Source organism: Manacus vitellinus, unplaced genomic scaffold (assembly GCF_001715985.3).
Source record: "Manacus vitellinus isolate BGI_N305 unplaced genomic scaffold, ASM171598v3 scaffold_1_pilon, whole genome shotgun sequence".
Classification (NCBI taxonomy): Eukaryota; Metazoa; Chordata; class Aves; order Passeriformes; family Pipridae; genus Manacus; species Manacus vitellinus.
Genome location: NW_021939396.1, coordinates 46984051 through 47002713, shown reverse-complemented (window position 1 = coordinate 47002713; position 18663 = coordinate 46984051). Strand labels below are relative to the sequence as shown.

Here is an 18663-nt window from a genome sequence, read left to right as displayed (position 1 = left end):
GCGGCCGTGCCCCACCGCCTCTCCCTTCTGCCTCCCAGAGCTGCTGGAGGACCTGTCCGAGAGCCGGGAGTGCGTCAACTGCGGCTCCATCCAGACCCCGCTGTGGAGGAGAGATGGCACCGGCAACTACCTGTGCAACGCCTGCGGGCTCTACACCAAAATGAACGGCCTCAGCCGACCCCTCATCAAGCCCCAAAAGAGAGTGGTGAGTGGGGAGGGAGGGGAGGAGGTGGGCGAGAGGAGCTGGGCCCCAAGGCACCCCCAGTGAGCGCTAGCCAGGGAGAAACGGGGGGCAAGGATGTGGGAGAGCAATCAGAGTGTATTATTCTGGTGGTCTGCCCAGCTTCAAAACCGAGTGGGGCTCCTGACCAGTTTTGCAGGCCAAAGTGGTCAACGATGAGGAGCAAAAGGGCTGGCAGCCCTCTGGGAACTGCTTCGGACCCACCTTCAGGCCTTGCGCTGGCGAAATCGCCCTCTGCATCCCCAGTGAGCTGCAGACGGGGCATGAGCTAGTCTGGCTTTTTGAGCTATGAACCCCATCAGTGAGGGGGGCTTCAGTGACGTGGAAGAAATTTGTGCTGGTGATGTTGGGCATTTCCAAAAGAAAAAAAATCAAGGTTGGAAAGTGTTTGTTCAGAGGGCTAGGAATTTCTCCAGACCTGCTTTGTTTGCTGACAGCTCGATCCTTGGGAATGTAAGCAAGTTTTGTATATAATTCAAAGAAAACCAATTGTTTAAACAATGATAATAGCCTTTGTTTTGTTTTACTCCAAAGAAATGAGCGACAATTTTTCTAAAAATATACTCATAAAACTAGGGGGGGAAATAAATAGTACAAACCAGAACCCCTGTTTATAACTCAGGCTGGCACTGAATAGGCAAGGAGAAAATTTAACAAGCGGGAACTGCACATTATGTTTAGCAAATCTGGGTGGAGGTCAGCAGCAAGAAAGAATATGCTCTTCAGTAATGGCTGTTACCGAGCGAGCCACAATAAATCACGCCGGTATAATCCAAGCTGATGTTTGGACCCCTGTGTATGGAGACAGTGTATCAAAACCGTCAGCTTTTCAAGCGCCTTTCAGTCACGCCAGCTGCTTCGCTCCGTGACTATATTCCTTGTGTTACAACATCTACCGCTCTTTATTTCACAACCGCTTGAATTTAGGGTCCTTACCGGAGCGAGGGGAAACAAAACGAACGATGATCCGAGCAGACAGTAAGCGCTCGAGAATCAAACCGCCCCTACTTAAAGGCCTTTTTTTAAGCCAAAGAGTTAATTTAACTTTAAGCCAGGCGTTAATTACTGCTAGGTGCCCGTTTTTTCTATCCGGTCGTTCAGTAAATTTCGTGACACAAGGTGTTATCCCGGGCAACAAAGGCAGCAGCTGAGGGAACAGATCTGCTAATTGTCTCACGAATCAGAGCCCCACTGTCTGTGGCATCCTGGCCCAAGGCAGATTTCAAGTAGCTGATACTCGGCACTAGCATTTCTCTATTTCTTCTTCTTTTTTTTTTTTTTTTTTTTTTTTTGGAGGAGGAGGGGTGGGGGTGAGGAGACTAAAGCAGAGTCAGACTACAGCCTGATTTCAGCCTGACACCTCAGCGAAATAACTCTGAAATAGCTCTGCGCAACAATCCCTACCGAGTACCCTGCCCATAACTATAAATCAACCGTGGAAATATGTAGGTGAGAAGAGAAAATGTTTTGAAAACGCTAAATATGTTTAGATTGCCCCGAAGTTTCTGATAAAATTCCTGCAGCAGAAAAGTCGTTTTAGCTTCAAAACATGCCAAAATTCCCCTGTTTGTTTAGATACGGGAATAAGCTAAAGCTATTGAAATAAAATATATGAAGATTTATACCAGGCTGCATAGGAAAGAGAAGGATTTAACAGAGTGAAACATCTGACAGCATTTCACTAGCAAAGAAAGAAAATGAAGCATATGTATTTAAGACCAGCTTTCTTTCACTCGATGCACATAAAACTCATATTGAATCAAGGGTGTGATTTGAACACTGTATTTAATAGCGAGGTCAAAAATTTCGTGAGACTTGGATTTTTAAGATTAAAAACTATATGTGTGTACTTCAGCCTATATTACACTTGGCTGGGTGGTTTGTTTTGTTTTCAGTGCAATTAATAATGGATTACTGATTGAAGATTACAAAATTTGTATTTAATCTGGAGCTCTTTCGGAGCTGCGGTGTAAAATGATGGCTTACTGCTAGAGACACTCAAACAGATAAAATTAAAGAAACTCAGTTATTGCTCTGGAATATTCTTCGTTCTCAAAACATTTTTATCAGTTTCCCAAGTGGCAGGCAGATCTGTGGTATCAAAGGTGACCCAGTTACATCTAACAACCCAGCAGTAAATGATTCAAGAGGAAGGGCATTGTACCCTTAAGTTAGTAATTTCAGTTATAGGTGCTTTATAGTCAGAATAAGATTAATGCAATCCTCTAAAACTGACTTCTCCATGTAAACTTGTTCAGCTGCCAGACACAGAGCTAGGCACAGATTTTTTTATATTTTTTTTTGACAATGCGATACTTTGAAAAAGACTGGATTTATGATGTAGCTGGAATTCTTTGCTTGTGATGAACGTAAAAGAGATCACTTGTTACAGAAACTTTTATAACCCATTCACCTTCATTTCACATGTTTATGAGGACTGCCTTCGCTTATGATATACAGCCTGTGGCCATAAAGCTCTAGGTTATACGGTTATTTCTGATACAAGATTGCTTCATCTTGGCTCCAAACTCCACGGAAGAGTGTCATAAATGGCTTGTTTGCCATGGGGACCTTGTTGTCACCCTCCAGTTTTTCTGCTGGTTGAGGGGAAGCTCTGTTCTGTAAAACACGCTCCCAAGGCACATTGCTTTTTGTGTGAGGATAAAATGGGTGATGATAAAAAGATCTTTTTACAGAGATAATGCTGTTGTACGTGTTACCCCTCGGATGCCCAGGAAAGTTTTTCTCAGCTGCAGTGCCACTGAAGGCAGGTGATTAAAGTGACTGATTTTTTCCAATGAGTTGAGAGTATCAGTGGCAGGATCAGAGCTGACTCTTCACCCACCACACAGGGGAGAGTGCACTGAACTGGCTGGAGAGGCGGCACAGGAGTGATGTGCCTTCTTGTCAGCTGGATGGAGCTATAGTGGAGATGTTTCCTCGCTGTCCTGCTGGAAGAAGAACTGATGCCTGGAGATCTGAACACAGGTCTCTGGGTCAGCAGCTCCCAAATATGAATTGTGCCTCCGCCGTGACTGCCTGGGGTTGCAAACTCTCAGTATTTCTTCACATCAGCTTTCCACTTTCTGAAATGAGGATAATTCTGTCCTAATTCTGGGATGTTGCTGATAGATATGACAAAAAAACCTCATACTATCCCCACCATGTGTTAAAGTACTTCTTATAAACCATAAAGACATAAACCATGTGCTCCTGCCTGCCTGTTCATGCACGTTTGCCTGTGCTTACCTCCAGCCTTCCTCGCGGCGGCTGGGCTTGTCCTGTGCCAACTGCCACACCACGACCACCACCCTGTGGCGCAGGAATGCGGAGGGTGAGCCCGTCTGCAACGCCTGCGGCCTCTACATGAAGCTCCATGGGGTAAGTGGCTGCTTTGCTGAGGGAGATTTCCTGCCAGCTCTGGTGCTCCTTTGGGGAAGGGGGGGGGTCCTCCCGCTGGCAGGTACCTGGGGTCTTTGGGGGCTGGCACTAAGCATCCTCAAGTCAGGGAGATGTTTCTGTTGATCCTGATGGTCTTGACTCGTGGCTTGGGCCATGGAGTTAAAAAACGGTGCATAAAACAACTGAAAATTGTGTGACATTAGAAAATACTTATACCACTTTAGCATGCTGTGCTTTTGACAAGTTACGTGTTTGCCAGTATAGTCTCCCAACAGATTTTTATAAAGTAACGACCTCTGGATGAACAGCAGAGGTCTTTTTGCCACTGGGATTTAAAACAGCTCTTCAGTGGGGAGAAAAACCCTAGACCTTTAATAAGACAGTTTTTCATAGCTATGCCAACAAAACTTTAAATGCAATTTCAGCCTTTGCTAGGCAATAAAAGATGAAAAAAAAAGCTCTATCCTGAATGTGATGGAGTACGTTTTAGGTGATCCCCCTGTGGATTGCGTTATGGTCAAGCAAAAAGTGTTCGAAGAGCAAGGGCGTTAGGAGTGATTGAGACATGGTCTAGGCCTCAAGAAAAAAGTAAATTATGTCACTGGTTTAAACATTATAATGATAGTAAGCATGTGCCTGAATTGTCTTTCCCCACACTGGTGTTGTCATTAAGTTAAAATATATTTTAAATCGATTTTTTCTGTATAATGATTATTATTGTGATGACACAGAACACAACAGTTATTTTTGAGCACATATAAATTTATCAGTATAAATATAAATTTGGAAAATATAAATCTGTATTAGGGGCAGAACTGCTTATAAGAAAAATTACTAAGTTGATTATGGCCTAAAGGTTCCATCCTAAGACATTTACTGGTGATGATCTGGTTTGTGCAGCTGGTCCACAGGATGAGGAGTATTTTTTCTTCCCGTATGCATTCTTCCTTTCCAGAATCAGGCACTGGAGATAATTCCTAACTGACTGAAATAAACAGTCAAGGACCAGATATACCCCATCCAGTTTAATTTCTTATGACCTATTCCCGAATGATGCTGATTTTCCCTAAGTGTATGCTGTTTTTCTGTCTAGCTTACATCAAGAAGTTTCCCTACTTTTTTTATTCAGCTAAAACTTCCCTTGAATCAAACCATTGCTTTGCCCAAATAAAATGCAAACTTTTTATAAAATCTGTACTGTGGCACAGGAAAAAGTGAGTTGCTATAGGGGCATTTTCAAAGACCACACTTGATCTTGTAGTGTATTTTGATTTTTTATATTAGGGTACATATACAACTCTATGATTGGTGTGGAAATTTAATTTTTTCAGGTTCCCCGACCTCTTGCTATGAAAAAAGAAGGAATTCAGACGAGGAAGCGAAAACCTAAGAACATAAATAAATCAAAGGCATGCTCTGGTAAATATAAAAAGATAAGAAAGTGTAATAGCAGTAGTTTATAGTTGTTTCGGGTTTTTTGGTTTATTTTCGGGGGTTTTGTTTCTTCTCTGGCTGGAAAATATTTCTTTTTAATACCAATTCTCAATCTTTCAGGTAACAGTACTACTGCAGTTCCTATGACTCCAACATCCACATCTTCTACTAACTCAGATGACTGTAGCAAAACTGCTTCTCCCAGCGCACAGACTGCGGCCTCCGGGGTAAGTGTCTGTATCTGTAAGCAGGCTGATCACTGTGCAGTGTTATCACAGCTTTTATCTTATCTAACAGAACAATAATCTAAATAAACTTTCCAGTTTTGTTAGCTGATACTGGAACAAGATTTTCAGAGGATATCACATATAGCTGTAAACAGAGCGACAAGTTGAAGTACTTTACAAACCTCTTCATTAAGATCTATATAATTGTTATGATTAAGTTAGCCACAGCTTAACCTCAGACATTTTGTTTCGAGATGTTTAGGTTCTTTAATTTCAAAGGTTTTCTTTAGGAGGGAAGACAATAACTCATGCCCAGCCGATCCTTTCAAGAAACAATTGTGCATGTACCCCTTTTTTTCTGATATGATTTGATAAGAATTTATAGTTCCAGGCACTGCTGCTGATGTCATGTTTTTCAAAAGCTATTTCATATATATATATGCATTTTTACTCATTATCCTGAATACCTGGTAAACCCCAGCAAAATATTGTCCTGCTGTATGAAGTGAATCATAAAAGCTTTTTTGTAAAACTAAAATGTGCGATTAAATCTCGATCCAGACCCAGTTGAAATCAGGCTGTAGTGTCCTGCTGATTGCAGTGTGCAGCGGTTCAGCCCTCTCCCCACAGACAGCTCCTCAGGGGTCAGATGCTCAGCATCTGACAGCACTGAGCTCCAGAGTGGCACCAGAGGACTGCTGATCATCCCCTGCTTTAGTTTTTATTTTATGTCTTGTACTCCAACCATCTCAAACTTCCTTTCTTACTCAGTTAGCATGTGGGATAAATACTACTGCTAAAGTTGTGAAGCTTCATGTAGATTATTTTCTAACCCCTTGGCTAGACTTATCTGTATCCACACTCACTTCTAGGCCTTCTGTATCCCTTAATCTGCCACACAATTTCTTTGAAAAGCTTTCCTAATGTGGCTTTCTGTAGCTCTTTATTAATAAAGTGAAGACATTGTTTATAATAACTCTTTTTCAATGTCTTGGCGTTCCCAACATCCAAATTACTTTCAATAGTTTAATTTCTGATGTGCAAAGTTTCATTGTACAAGGGGAAGAAAAAAACCATTTTTTAGTAAATGTGATTGTGGACTGACAGGGCCACCCAATTTCAGGGGCATTGGGTTTGGGGTTTGAATCCTATGAGACTAGGATATTACTAAAAGGGCTTGTCTTTGACATGAGAAAACCCTGTCAATCCAATAAAATAAACAGATCACATCAAAGAAAGAGAAAGACCAACTGAAAAGTGAACTGTTTCAGTTTCAGAATGAGTTTCAGACTTCCCCAGTGAACTACTACGCACTATTTTAGGCTCTCCCCTAATATTTGCAAAGGAAAAAATGTAGCCAAATTTTCCTTAAATTTTCCTTACATTACCTTAAGCAGTAGTAGTGACTCTGAGCAATATGCTGAGATTTATATAATGGGTAGAAATGGAAGCACAATCCCAGCTGAGACCAAGGCAGCGGTGTAGGCTGTGGCAGCACAGCCACGTGCTGCCTGGGGAAGGAGAGGCCATACAGATGAGATCCCATTTCCACTATGCTGTTGCCTTCTTGGCTGGCTAAAGCCTGACTTCCTTTCTGTAGTCCTTCTCCCTAGAAAAGTATATCAAACATGTTATTAATAATCTTTATGTTAGAATTGTAATAGTACCATTTTTAATATGATTCTGCTGTGTGGAGTTCTGCGGGTATAAAACCTGCACAGCTTTATCCTCACCATGATTTGATCAGATGTGCCTTGCATATGCAAAGCATTTGCAAATACCCTCCCTGTCGTGAAAAATTTCAGTGAAAGGAAGTAATGGAGAGAGGTTATGACACACTGAAGAGGGGAATTTGCAGCAGCAACCCCCAATATATGGGCATCCCCCCGACTCCCTCCCAAACTGTGTGAAGGGCTATTGATCTCCCACCCCTCCTCCCCAGCCCTGTAACTATGTAAATGAAGACATCGTAACTATGTAAATGACGTCTTCATGTTCTTCACTTGAGCTCCTGGCTTTGTCCAAGAATCTGTAATTCAAAGCACTGAGGACTGGGGAGACTGGAGGTTGAAATTAGAAGGAGGTGGCTGTTAAGACTGGATCCTGTTGCTCCAGACATAATTTGACTGCAAAGGATGCAAAATAATTTCTTAGGGACCTAAATCCCATGAAAGGGACTTAGCACTCATAAAGCCCATTGAAGTTGTCATGAGTAAGGGGGTGTCAGTATTTTAGAGTGAGGCAGCCTGTAATCTGATCACATGCTGAAGTAGAGATACTCTCCTAGACTTCTGTTTTCCTTGATTATTTTTATTTTTCCCTTTTGAGTTGATCCATTGATAGGTCAAAGGTTTGTAATTATTCCTAGAATAGGCAATGGCTTTGCACAAGGAGAATAAACTTCTCCAGGTTATGTCAGGAGGGAAAAAACCCTCAGATGGATAAATCCAGTCTCTGTAATCTTTGGTCACTTTAAAAAGACCAGCATTGATTTCCAGTTACTGGTCCTGGTGACATAGCCGAAACACGGGCACCTGCTGGAAGAGCAAACCTGGCTCATTCCCCACGTTACACAACAGGCATGGCAACTTGTTTTTGTTTTGCTCTGTTTTCACTTCTCTAGCCTTTATTCTGTGAAGAGGGGAAAAATGCCAGATTGACATTAGGCAGAGAAATCTGATGACATTTTAGAAACTGTTGTGTGAAATTCACAGCAATATTGTTGCTAAATGAAACAGAGAAAATGAATTCCTGTACTGGTACAAAAGCAATTTATTATGCCTTTTATGGGAGGCTGCCAAAAAAGTTTCCAGTTATGTAGAAATCTAATGGAAATGAAATTCAGCAGAATTCATTTGTGTCAGTAACATTCACTTTTTGCCCTACCTTTCTTTATCTCTGTTAAAGTAAAATAAAGAGGAGAGGGCAAAAAAAGAGAAGGGCAGCAATTACTCTTGGCAATGTCTTTGAGAATATCTATTTCATGGAGGGAATCTTACATGGTGCCAATTTTGAGACAAATTAGCAAGAACCTTAAATGTTGATTTTACGTTCTAACTGAAGTTTAAACATTTAAAAGATATGATTAATGAATTTTTGTGAGGGCAAAGTTGATTTCAAACATCCAAAAGTATAGAAGTGTTTGGATCGGAGACATTTTGTTGTCCCATTGTAAAGGGACTATTTGCCAAATTCACATCTGGATCTAGGATTTAAGCCCATTTCTGTTTTCCTAAGAAGTATAAGTACTGGGTGTCCTGTGTTACTAATATGGAAAGGGTCCAGCTGCATGATATATGAAGTTGCTTTACATCCCTGTAAAAAGAAGATTTGAAGGTTTTAGACAGTCTGCATCTGCATCTATACCTGGTCTCCCTTTGATGCTGCTGAAACTGTACAGAGAAATAAGTTACTAAACCAAGTACTAACCAAATAAGTTACTAAACAAAGGACATGGTCTGTAGTGCAAACCTGTCCATTTCCATGCAGGAGCTCCAACAACTGGGATAATCAGAAGGGCTTTATTCCCTTATTAGGATAAAAGGCAGTATGAAACCTGCTGTAAAATCTGCTTTTTATGGCAGGACATGGAGGCTCTTTGAGGCAGGCCTGATGTCAGGAAAGGCTCAGCAGCGTTGAGAAGTCTTTTCTGTGTCCTTTGCCTCCAGTTTGGAGCTTTCTCAGAAGGACCATAACCACACACCACAGAATAACACAGGAGGTAAAACAAGTGCTTACTTCCCTTGGAGGTTTACTCAACCTCCAAGACCAAAGAGGATTGGCTCTTTTGTGTTTTAGCGTGGGAAGTAAGAGAGCTGACTGAGATGGCCTTGGCAGGTGGTAAGCTAGGAGGAAAACGCAGGTTTAACTGTCCCCAAAATGCCGAACAGATGGGGCTGGATTATCTGGACAGCTTCTCCTGCATTTGCTTTCTTTTGTTTTCAGAAGAAGATTCGTGATCTGGTTAGAGATGGTATTGTTAGCTTCTGTTCAGCCAGCAAGTGGGTAGGACGTTCATGCAGGGGAATCAGGCTCCATACAGTATGTCCCAGAGTCTGGATGAACCAGAGACTCAATCTCTTAAAACAATGTACTAGCCACCTGGATATTGGAAAGTTGAATGTCCTCTTCAGATTATCTGATGATAAGATTTCAGTTGTTATAGAATAATTTTGTAGCCATTGAGACAGTTGCCACGAGAAAGGCTCATCAGCATGGTTGGTAGGACTTTCATCTGGAAAATGGGAACACGGTGCTTCAGTCCTGGTATGAATAAATATTTATCTAAACCAGGTGGAATAAGATCAAGAGGAGGTATGAGGAACATGGCAGCCATACCAAATAGTGTGGTAGACAGGGCACTGTGGGAGATCTGACACTCTAATTTAAATCTTTCTTGGTGTCCTACCTCTGCTGCATTAGTCCTCACTCCTGGACAAAATGGGAAGCTACTTTATTCCCCCCCAGTTTCATACATGGAGTCATTAATTTTCTTTGCTCTGTGTACTTGTATCCAAAAGAGAGCATTTCATTTTTGTATGAAACAGAAGGAAGCAATCCATCTTTTTTGTTTCAGTAGGGAAAACCAAGGAAAAAGTATTTTTGCTTCTACCCCAAAATTCTATATGCATATGGACACATACCTTTTGCTTGGTTTTGTTTTATTGCCAAAGCAATAAAGTCAGTTACTCATACAGCCCTTGACAGCAGTGGGGTCATCAGTTTTCCAAGCCATGCTGGAAGTTGCCTCCCTTAGGAAATTAATGAAGTATTAACCACAGATTTATGTTGCTATAATACAAAGGAGAGATTAGAAGATATGTAAACTTACAGGTCTGCCATATAAACAAAAGGATCAATTGGACTAATGAGAAATGACAATTTTGTGTACTAAGAGGGTCGTTATATGAGAAAAAAAAGCCATCATTTTGCAGTGCTGAGACTTGCTCTTCAGAAAGCGGGGAGTGACAGTATTGGGAAAATGTGCTCCTGATGAGGATGGCAGTTATTGCAGGGAGACTGAGGCTGGAAAATTAGGAACTCCAGTGTTTGGCACAGCACCTTATATGCGAAAGCAGTCTTTGCAAATGTGTTTTGGCTGACTATGGTTATCATTTAAGTGTAGCAAAACTAAACTAGGCTAATTGAGGAGGAAGAGAGTCTCAGCTGAGGCTCTGCTTATTACAGACTTAGTGTAATGTCCAAAATTCATGGAGCTTTTTGAACCTGTGAAATGGATGGAGCAAAGGTCTATCTGGTAGCACAAAGGTCTGGATCAAGGCCCTTCACCACCCCCTCCAGCTGTCCTTGCCCAGAGCATTTCCCTCTTGCCTGCGGAGGCGTGGGAGAAGGCCAAGGGGAAAAGAGTCCCTCTTCTCTCCCTACTTTCTGTGGTGGGCAGGTGGTGCAGAAAGGAGCGACTCTTTCAGGAAGAAAGCAGGACTCTTTCAGCCAGAGCTGCTGATATTGACCACCACAGGCTGAACAGCCTGGTTTTGATCTGGAGCAGCTTCAGTAGGGATAAATTTGGCTCCGAGGTGCTGACAGCAGGTTTGGGTACGATCTAGGTGTCTGAATCGCTCTGTGGCTCTAGTGGAAGTCTCCCTGTGCACATGGGGGGCAGGTCCTCTGATCTGGACAACCTACCGGGGGAATGACTCCTGACCAGCTCCTGCTGGTTGGGTAAAAAGAACCTTTGCAGATACAAACACAACCTTCCAGTTTGTCTGAGAGGCAGTGTCTTCCCAATGGGCTTCATTCTTTTTTTCCTCAGGAAACTGACCGTCAATTGATTACCTATTCTATTACCGGATTTCAACAATGAAAATAAATGCATTACCTTTTTACTGATAGAGCCAGTTGTTGTGAATTAGATCTTGTTGACTTCAGCAGCATTGTTCAGTTTATTTATTCTAGGTGACAAATGTCTTCTAATAACTAAGTGCAACTTCTGTCATCTTCCATCCCTTAAAGCTGGAGAAGTAAAACCAGAGGTAGGAAGGCACAGAAACAGAGCTGCGATTCAGTCACGTCCCTTTTCATGAGCTAAAGTTTGTTTTCCATGTCTCACTCTGGGAGCTGCCCGAGTTGCCCGGATTTGTCATGACATTACCGGGGTGGGGTTTCCAGGCCTGGCAGCCCTGCCCAGGTCCTGCCCATTCTGGCTCAACAGAGCCGGGATCCAGCCTTGGTTGGGCAGGGATGGGCAGTCTTCAAACAGGACGTGCCTTCATGTCCTCCCTTCTGGGGTGCCCAAGGGAGGGGTACCTGATAATCCCATGTGGAAACTGTGGGTCCATGCATGCCACCTTTGTAGGGCTGAATCAGGAAAAGAGTGAATTACACTTTGCAAGCCTGGAAAAAAACAGGTACTGATAAGGTATTTGCCTACCGGAACAACAGTGGCAAATATGGGCAAACGAGAACCTTTCAAAGCAGCTCTTAAGTATTTTTAGCTCAAGTTGAGCAAACACTGCTCAACACTAATTTAAATCCTTCTTCCAAGGTGGGGAGATGACTCTGAAGCTGTTAAAAATTATGTATTTTGTGCTGATGGAAGTCCATTTGTTGTATTAGAAATAAAAAAAAAAAAAGGCTTTGGAAAGCTAGGCTGATGCAAGACCAAAACCAGATGAAAAGGATGACATGGAACCTGCCTCATTGAATTCTCCATGCACAGTCACAGGGAAAGAGGATACAGAGATTCATCATCATTGGTTGGCAATTGTATGTTTGAGAGAGCGATAAAACATATTTCTTAGAGCTGTTTGGCTGGTTTTGGGGGACAGGCAGTTTTTCCTTCCTTCTCTGCGTTTCTGGGTAGTGACTAATGGAGTGGGATCGGGGTTGATGACTGGGTGGAAGAGTAGTGGCTGTCAGTCATTTTAATGAAAGCTAAAGAAAATATTGCAGTCTGTGTTATTTCAGAAAAAAATGACTGCTAACAGTGAGAATCTCTTTCAGGAGATGAGGTTTTCCTTGGGTTAAGCATGGCAAAAAGAACCCTGCACTGCAGCATTTGGAAATTACCTTTGAATAAATGAAGCCTTGCTTTTCCTGTGTCAGGACTGCTAGCTTGGCACAGGTCCAGGAGAGCCAAGAGCTCTACTCTTGTAAAATGATTAAATATGTATACTTTTCACTTAAACAGCAGGCAGGAAGCTTCTGCAGTCACAGTTTAGGATAGCCTTTTTTTTTTTTTTAAGGAATTTCATCCGAAGGCTATCCATTAACAAGTAAATTAAGGTTTTAAAGTTGACATATCCAAGGGTTAATTTTGCATGAAGTCAGCTCTTAAACATTTCCTTTATCAGGTGAAAATGTTGCCCCTTCTCTGTCTGGCACAGTGAATTTTTCCTCTTTAGTAGATCTGCTCAGGCTCATGGAAAAAATGATTGTTCCTTTGTCTTTGTAACTCTCCATTTCTCTGTTAAAATAAATGGACTGGTTCCAGTGCAGTTCAGAGGTTCATTTTCGTGCCTACCAGGGCTCCCCTGCACGTTATCTTGTATAGGCAGCGGAACAAAAAGTCTCCTGCTTCAAAGGCAGGAGTGTTTCTCCGCCGGAGATTAAAGAGCATCTCCTTTAGTGTCCAGGGATGAAGTGGTCCTGGCTAGCATTTTGAAGGGTGAGGAATGATTTTAGGCATTTCAGGGTCTGAGGGACCCAAAGAAGGCTGATTTCCAGGAGGTGTTCTATATCTACTGCTGGAGAATTGGGGTGTATCAGGCTTCTCCAATTGTGGAAGAAAAACTACAGGTGCCACCACTCCCAGATCACATTTTTGGTGTTGTCACTTATGTCTCTTCAGTAGGGGGCAGCGGGACACACACACACAGGCTTCTTCACCACGGTCTGATTTCCAGGTTTTTGTGCGCATCACGTGCTTTCTTTTCCACCTCTCCAAACACAGATATCTCTCCCATCAACAGGGTTCGGTGACTGGGCTGATGCTGAGACATGGGTTTTTTCAGGATTTGGAGGCACAGGGGCAAGCAGAGGGCAAACACTGTTTTTCTGCAGAAATCCTGGGATAATGACTGTACCCTGGGCCTGCTGTGGTCTCACTTGCACCCAGTGTGTGCAAAGCTCACCTGCTCAATGCCTCTCTCTTTGTTCTCTCCCTCCCTCCAGGCGAGCTCGTCAGTGATGTCTGGCCCGGGAGAGAGCACCAGTCCAGAAAGCAGCAACCTTAAGTATTCAGGTCAAGATGGGCTGTACACAGGAGTCAGCCTGACCTCCACGGCTGAAGTGACAGCATCTGTGAGACAGGATCCCTGGTGTGCCCTGGCTCTGGCATGACCCGATGTGAGGGAAGCTGGATCCTGGTGCTGCACGGCAGCCCCCAGATGTCCACACACAGTTTCTCCTGTGGAGCGGTTGCAGCAGAAGCAAGAGTGCTGGCAAAGACCATTCCTCTGAAATAGTTTTTGAGCCTTGGTGGCAGAGGTGTTTTTCAACCTCTGAAAGAGGCTCTGCCAAAGCATCCAGTTCCTCATCTATGCAAGAAAAATATAGGGAAAGCAAATGACCACCGGGGGATAGCTAATGCAGCCTTACAATCTCAAAAAAACCCTCAAAACCCCCAAAACAAAAAAAAAAAAAAAAAAAAAAAAAAAAGAAAAAGAAAAAAAAACATATAGACCTAGACCTATTGACGGGTTCCAGAAATACATCTTCAACTTACCCAGCAGCGCTGCCTTTCTGATTGCGTAGTTGTTTTCACTCTCTCATCGCCTTTTCCCCTAAGAATTTGGTGGAAGCCGTCATTGTCGGGGAGGAAGTAGCAAAGACTTTAATTACCAGAGATAGTGAGATACTTTTTAATGAGTGACAGAAGTGCGTGTGGCTTGAGTCGGCACAGACTTCTTGCACTGAACATTTGATATCTTCGCCCTGTCAGACCTCTTCCCTCCTTTGCCCTCCATCTTCAGTGTGCCTTGCTCTGCTCCTCAGAGCCCAGCTATGCCCCTGGAAGAAATCACAATGTTTGGTACAAGTCCCACAAGGTCCAGCTGGTTAAGGAGATTTTGGGGTTGGTTTTTTCCTGGTTTAAGATATTTACTCACTTTGCAAGACTACGATATAACTTTTAAAGTACACTGTGACTGAGATTTATGAAAGTTCATATTTTCTGGCTGAACTGTATAGAGTCAGTCAAAATTTGTAAACAGGGTAGCAATCAGATATTTTTCTTCCATATATACAATAATTTTTTTAAAGAAGTGCAATTTGCGTTGCAGCAATCAGTGTTAAATCATTTGCATAAGATTTAACAACGGTTTTTATATGAATGAATGTAAACATTTTAACTTAATGGTACGTAAGTAATTTAAAAGAAAAACTTAACTAGGCATCCTTAGGCTTTTTAGCTCAACAAAAATGCATCCACTTTCTGTATTTCCAGTTGTTAAAGCAAGAGTTTCAAAGAACAAGCCTTCTCTCAGGAAAATTGCCCTAGCCATTTGCTCAAAAGTGTTGTACAAAAATGCAAATGCATCCCCAAGGCTTTTTTTGCCATTGAGTAACTGTGTGCTGGAAAGAAACAAATTGCAATGAACCTTTACTACCTAACTGATATATTTGTAAATACTACAAATCTTGAAGGCATCTTGAAAATGTAAGATGCAATCTGTATAGTGTGACTGACATATAGTTAGGTTGGTTTCCATTGGTTTTTAAGTGGGATGTCATTTGGAAAGTTGTTTCATCAGAGCTTTAAAAATAAAAGGGTATCATTTTGAGATTTTTTTTCCTGTACAGTGTGCCTTCTCCTTTGTCTCAGACACAATTGTTACGCTACATTAAAAGCTATGGAAATGTACCTGATACAGGTGGCATGTCTGATGGCTCCCCAGAGGTCTCCAGCTGAAGTGCCTGCTCTGTCTATCTAAGTCTGCCTTGTGTGTGGCTTTTCTGCAGCTTCCCTCAATATACCCTCTGATGATATGTAAAACTAGGGCCTTCACCTATGAATATAAGCTTGACATGGGCATATGTGAGATTTTTCTGACGTCTGGGCAACTGAACCCATGCCCTGTGAGGACTGTCATGGTTTTTCTTGGCCTTCACACCGTAGCTAAAGGGTCTACCCAGTGATGAGTGGGCAAATACCAGAATGTCACCCACTGTAGACACAGCTGCTGAGTGGCAGAGCATTTGTGTGCCTGCTGGCATCCTCCAGTGACCAAAGGTGAAGGGCACCAAAAACTGATGGCACTGCTGCTGAAAAGAGAAGACAGTGAATTTTAGATACTGAGGGAAGTGGAAAACCTTCTGCTGGCTCTGAGAACTGGTCCTCTTTCTTCATTGCTCAGCTGACTGGAGCAAGACTTACTGCCATGTATGACATTTCCAGCTGTGTCACCAGTACTGTTGGACTTGGAAGCCAGGATGCCCAACCTCCATACCCAGTGACCTGCAGAGTGGCTGCAATGCATCTTTTTGCCTCTCTGTGCCAGATCTTTTTTTAGGTGAATTGTGGTAGCTCCTTGGCCTGCAGTGAAGCTGTGCTGACTTGCACCAGCCAAGAATCTTCCCCTTGGTTTTCAAACCTCGCCATTGAGGCTACCTCCTTACCCCGGGGGTATAGTGAGGACCATGGAATGAATGATGCTGTACAGCCGCAGCAGGAAAACAGCAAAAAGGAGTCAGGCCAAGCCTTACCTAGGGTTTAAGTTGATGTGGCCAGCCAGGAGTGGGGATCACTCACCCTTCCTGGCGTGACCTTCGTGCCACACTTGGTACTGGGCTACCTCACATCCTTGCTGCCTGTGGGTTGATATGGCCAGGTACCCCAGCCCTGCTAGCCCGGGGGCCTTGGATCTTGTGGTTTACAAAAATAAATACCTATCTAAGTGCAAGGTGAGCCATGAAGAGAAACACTGGGTTTAGAAAGCAACAGATGTGGAGAAGAGGGTGAATATCCTTCGTTTTGAAGCGTTTATTGACTAAAATGCCCTTACTTGTGATTTTCCAGTAAGCTGTTGGTAAGTGGTGTTGCAGAGTGTTCCGCCTTAGCTAGGGTCGGCATCCTTTTTTATTTCCCTTTTTCTTACCAGGGTGAAATTTGGTGTGCCAATTCTGAAGAGCCTAGCACATAACTCATACTTGCTGGGTATGTCAGAACTGCGTTTCTTGGAGTTATCATAAAACAGGAGGTTTAGAGCAGCGTATTCCAGTTTTGTGCTGCTGGTTGCTGATGCTCTTGCTGGCTGCCTGTGGAAGGCCACATTGCTTTGAAACCCTGTGGCACAGTTTAAGAGCACTCCTAGGAGGCCCTGCTCCCTTCTCAGCACCACCTTGACCCAGGGTCTATCTTAGGGTGGTTCCTACAGTCTTGCGGGGAACATATGAACCTTCCTCTTGGATCTGACGATGAAAATGCTCTTTTAGGGGGAAAAAACCCATAGAAAACCCCCAATATTTCATAGGGAAGGTATTTCCAATTTTTTTTTCATCAACAAATCAAGAATGGAATACTTGGACCAGAAGCAGTGCTATCAGGTTTTCAACCCTCTGTAAGAGTAAAGGCAGATGCAGTACCACGTTGCCTTACTGTATAGGTGCTGAGGAGCTCAAAGCCAGGTGCCTTGTTATGATTTTACATAGAAGAAGATTGTAAGAAGAGTACATCCCTACTTACCAAAACTCCTCTCCAAGTGTACTGATTGCTGGAGCTGCTATTCCTAGATGAAATAAAAGTTTCTTTTTTTTTTCTTTTTCTTTTTTTGCATTTTAATCTTGCTGAGCTGGCATAGTTCTCTGAGTGTGTGAGCTGGACTTTGCTGTGGCTCATACATCATCAGTATCACTGCTTTCCTCTCTCATCCCCATTTCTCTTCAGTGACAGCCCTGGGGTGGGCTGAGAAAGAACAAAGAAAGAGTTTGACTGTGAGTTTTGGTTACTAGTGAGGCTGAACAAGGCAGATTGACCCCAGAGCATCTCTTTAGTACTGTCATGAAGCTTCAGAATTGACATTTTTGGGGGAAAAGAAGGCATATGGCTACTTGTCACTTTAGTACCTTTTCTCTGAAAACAGTAAAAATTAAATAGCCAGTGTCCCAAAGCATCTGCTTCAGGGTCCCCCACCAAACAATACTCGAAGGCTCAAATTTGCTTGGGTGGCCCCCCAAGATCAGACTGTTCCTGGCCACGTGCGTTACTCTGGCATCCAATATTCCCTAGGTCCTAGATTCTGTTTTAGTAGTCTTACTGACACCCTCACTCATAATTTTTTTTTTCCTGTTCAAATTGCTTGAAATAAGTTGAAATCCGTACTGTGGTTCACAGTGGTATTTTTCAGCATGGCATTTAGGGTGTATACTGCTGTGGTTTGAGTGCTGTAGAGGTACTTGAGGGTGCAACAGTTGCTGGGTTTTGGTTGGTAAAGCAAAGAGACGCAGCCTTGGATGCTGCTCAAAGGGAGTAATAGGTGCCTGTCTGTTTCTAGAACTGCAGGTGGACTTTGTTTCATGTGAATGATCAGCGGGCAAGGACCTGTGTGTGAAGTAAGGAACCAAAGTAGCTGATTTGCTGTATAGAACTTGGGTAATATAGTATCTGTTCCTGCACAAAAATAACGTAACTTCTGCTTCTGTCTAAGAGAAGAAGATATTTAAGAGTAACACCCTGCCCCTGCTATTGTGAGCCTTAGTTGAGCATAGGCTGCAGAAACCCAAAATGTTCTTCAACTCTTCTGTGTGCTCACAGCTCCAGATCTTCCTTTATCCAGCTGTCATGAACTTCATTCCTCACAGATCCTCCAGTTCCTAAATCTGTATACACTGGACATTCCAGGGTTGTGTCAAACACACTGAATTCAGTATTAAAATATAGGGCAAGGGTTATTGCAGTGGGCCAGCGAGAAGGAAACTGAGGGCTTGAGGAGCAGTTTCATGTGCCTTCTGCTCCACATGTTGCAAAAGGCTTGAGATCTTCACTGTGTATTTGTAATGTGTTTTGGAAACACTTCTTAATCTTTCCTTAAAGAGATCTGATGGAAGTTGGTATCATATGTAGGAAAGGGGAGTAGAATTTCACAGAATCACAGAATCATTTAGATTGGCAAAGACTTTCAAGATCATCAAGTCCAACCTTTGACCTATAAATTTAGGTGCCTGGGTGGATACGCAGTCAAACAAGAGTTGTCAAAGCAATGTTGTAACCAAAAGCGCTTATGTACCCCTTGAACAAAGAATCAGGAAAACAGTGAGTTGGAGTAAGGAGGTAATTTTACTTTGGAATGCTACATCCAGACCTGGCATCCACATTTGAAAAGAGTGTTTAAAAATTGGCAAAGGTAGGGAAAAGAACCACTGAAATGATTGATGAACTGGGGGAAATATCTAGTCTTGATA

At 42.8% G+C, this 18663-nt stretch overlaps 1 protein-coding gene across 1 annotated transcript in view; it reads left to right on the top strand.

Annotated features, from left to right (window-relative positions):
- GATA6 (GATA binding protein 6) overlaps positions 1 to 16781 on the top strand; it is a 21321-nt gene extending 4540 nt beyond the window's left edge. Inside the window, exons 2-6 of the mRNA XM_029959383.1 lie at positions 7 to 205; positions 3497 to 3622; positions 4975 to 5062; positions 5198 to 5304; positions 13438 to 16781. Coding sequence (XP_029815243.1) covers positions 7 to 205; positions 3497 to 3622; positions 4975 to 5062; positions 5198 to 5304; positions 13438 to 13605 — 688 coding nt within the window. The 3' untranslated portion in view covers positions 13606 to 16781. The remainder of the gene's footprint in view (positions 1 to 6; positions 206 to 3496; positions 3623 to 4974; positions 5063 to 5197; positions 5305 to 13437) is intronic.
- The last annotated feature ends 1882 nt before the right edge of the window (positions 16782 to 18663 follow it).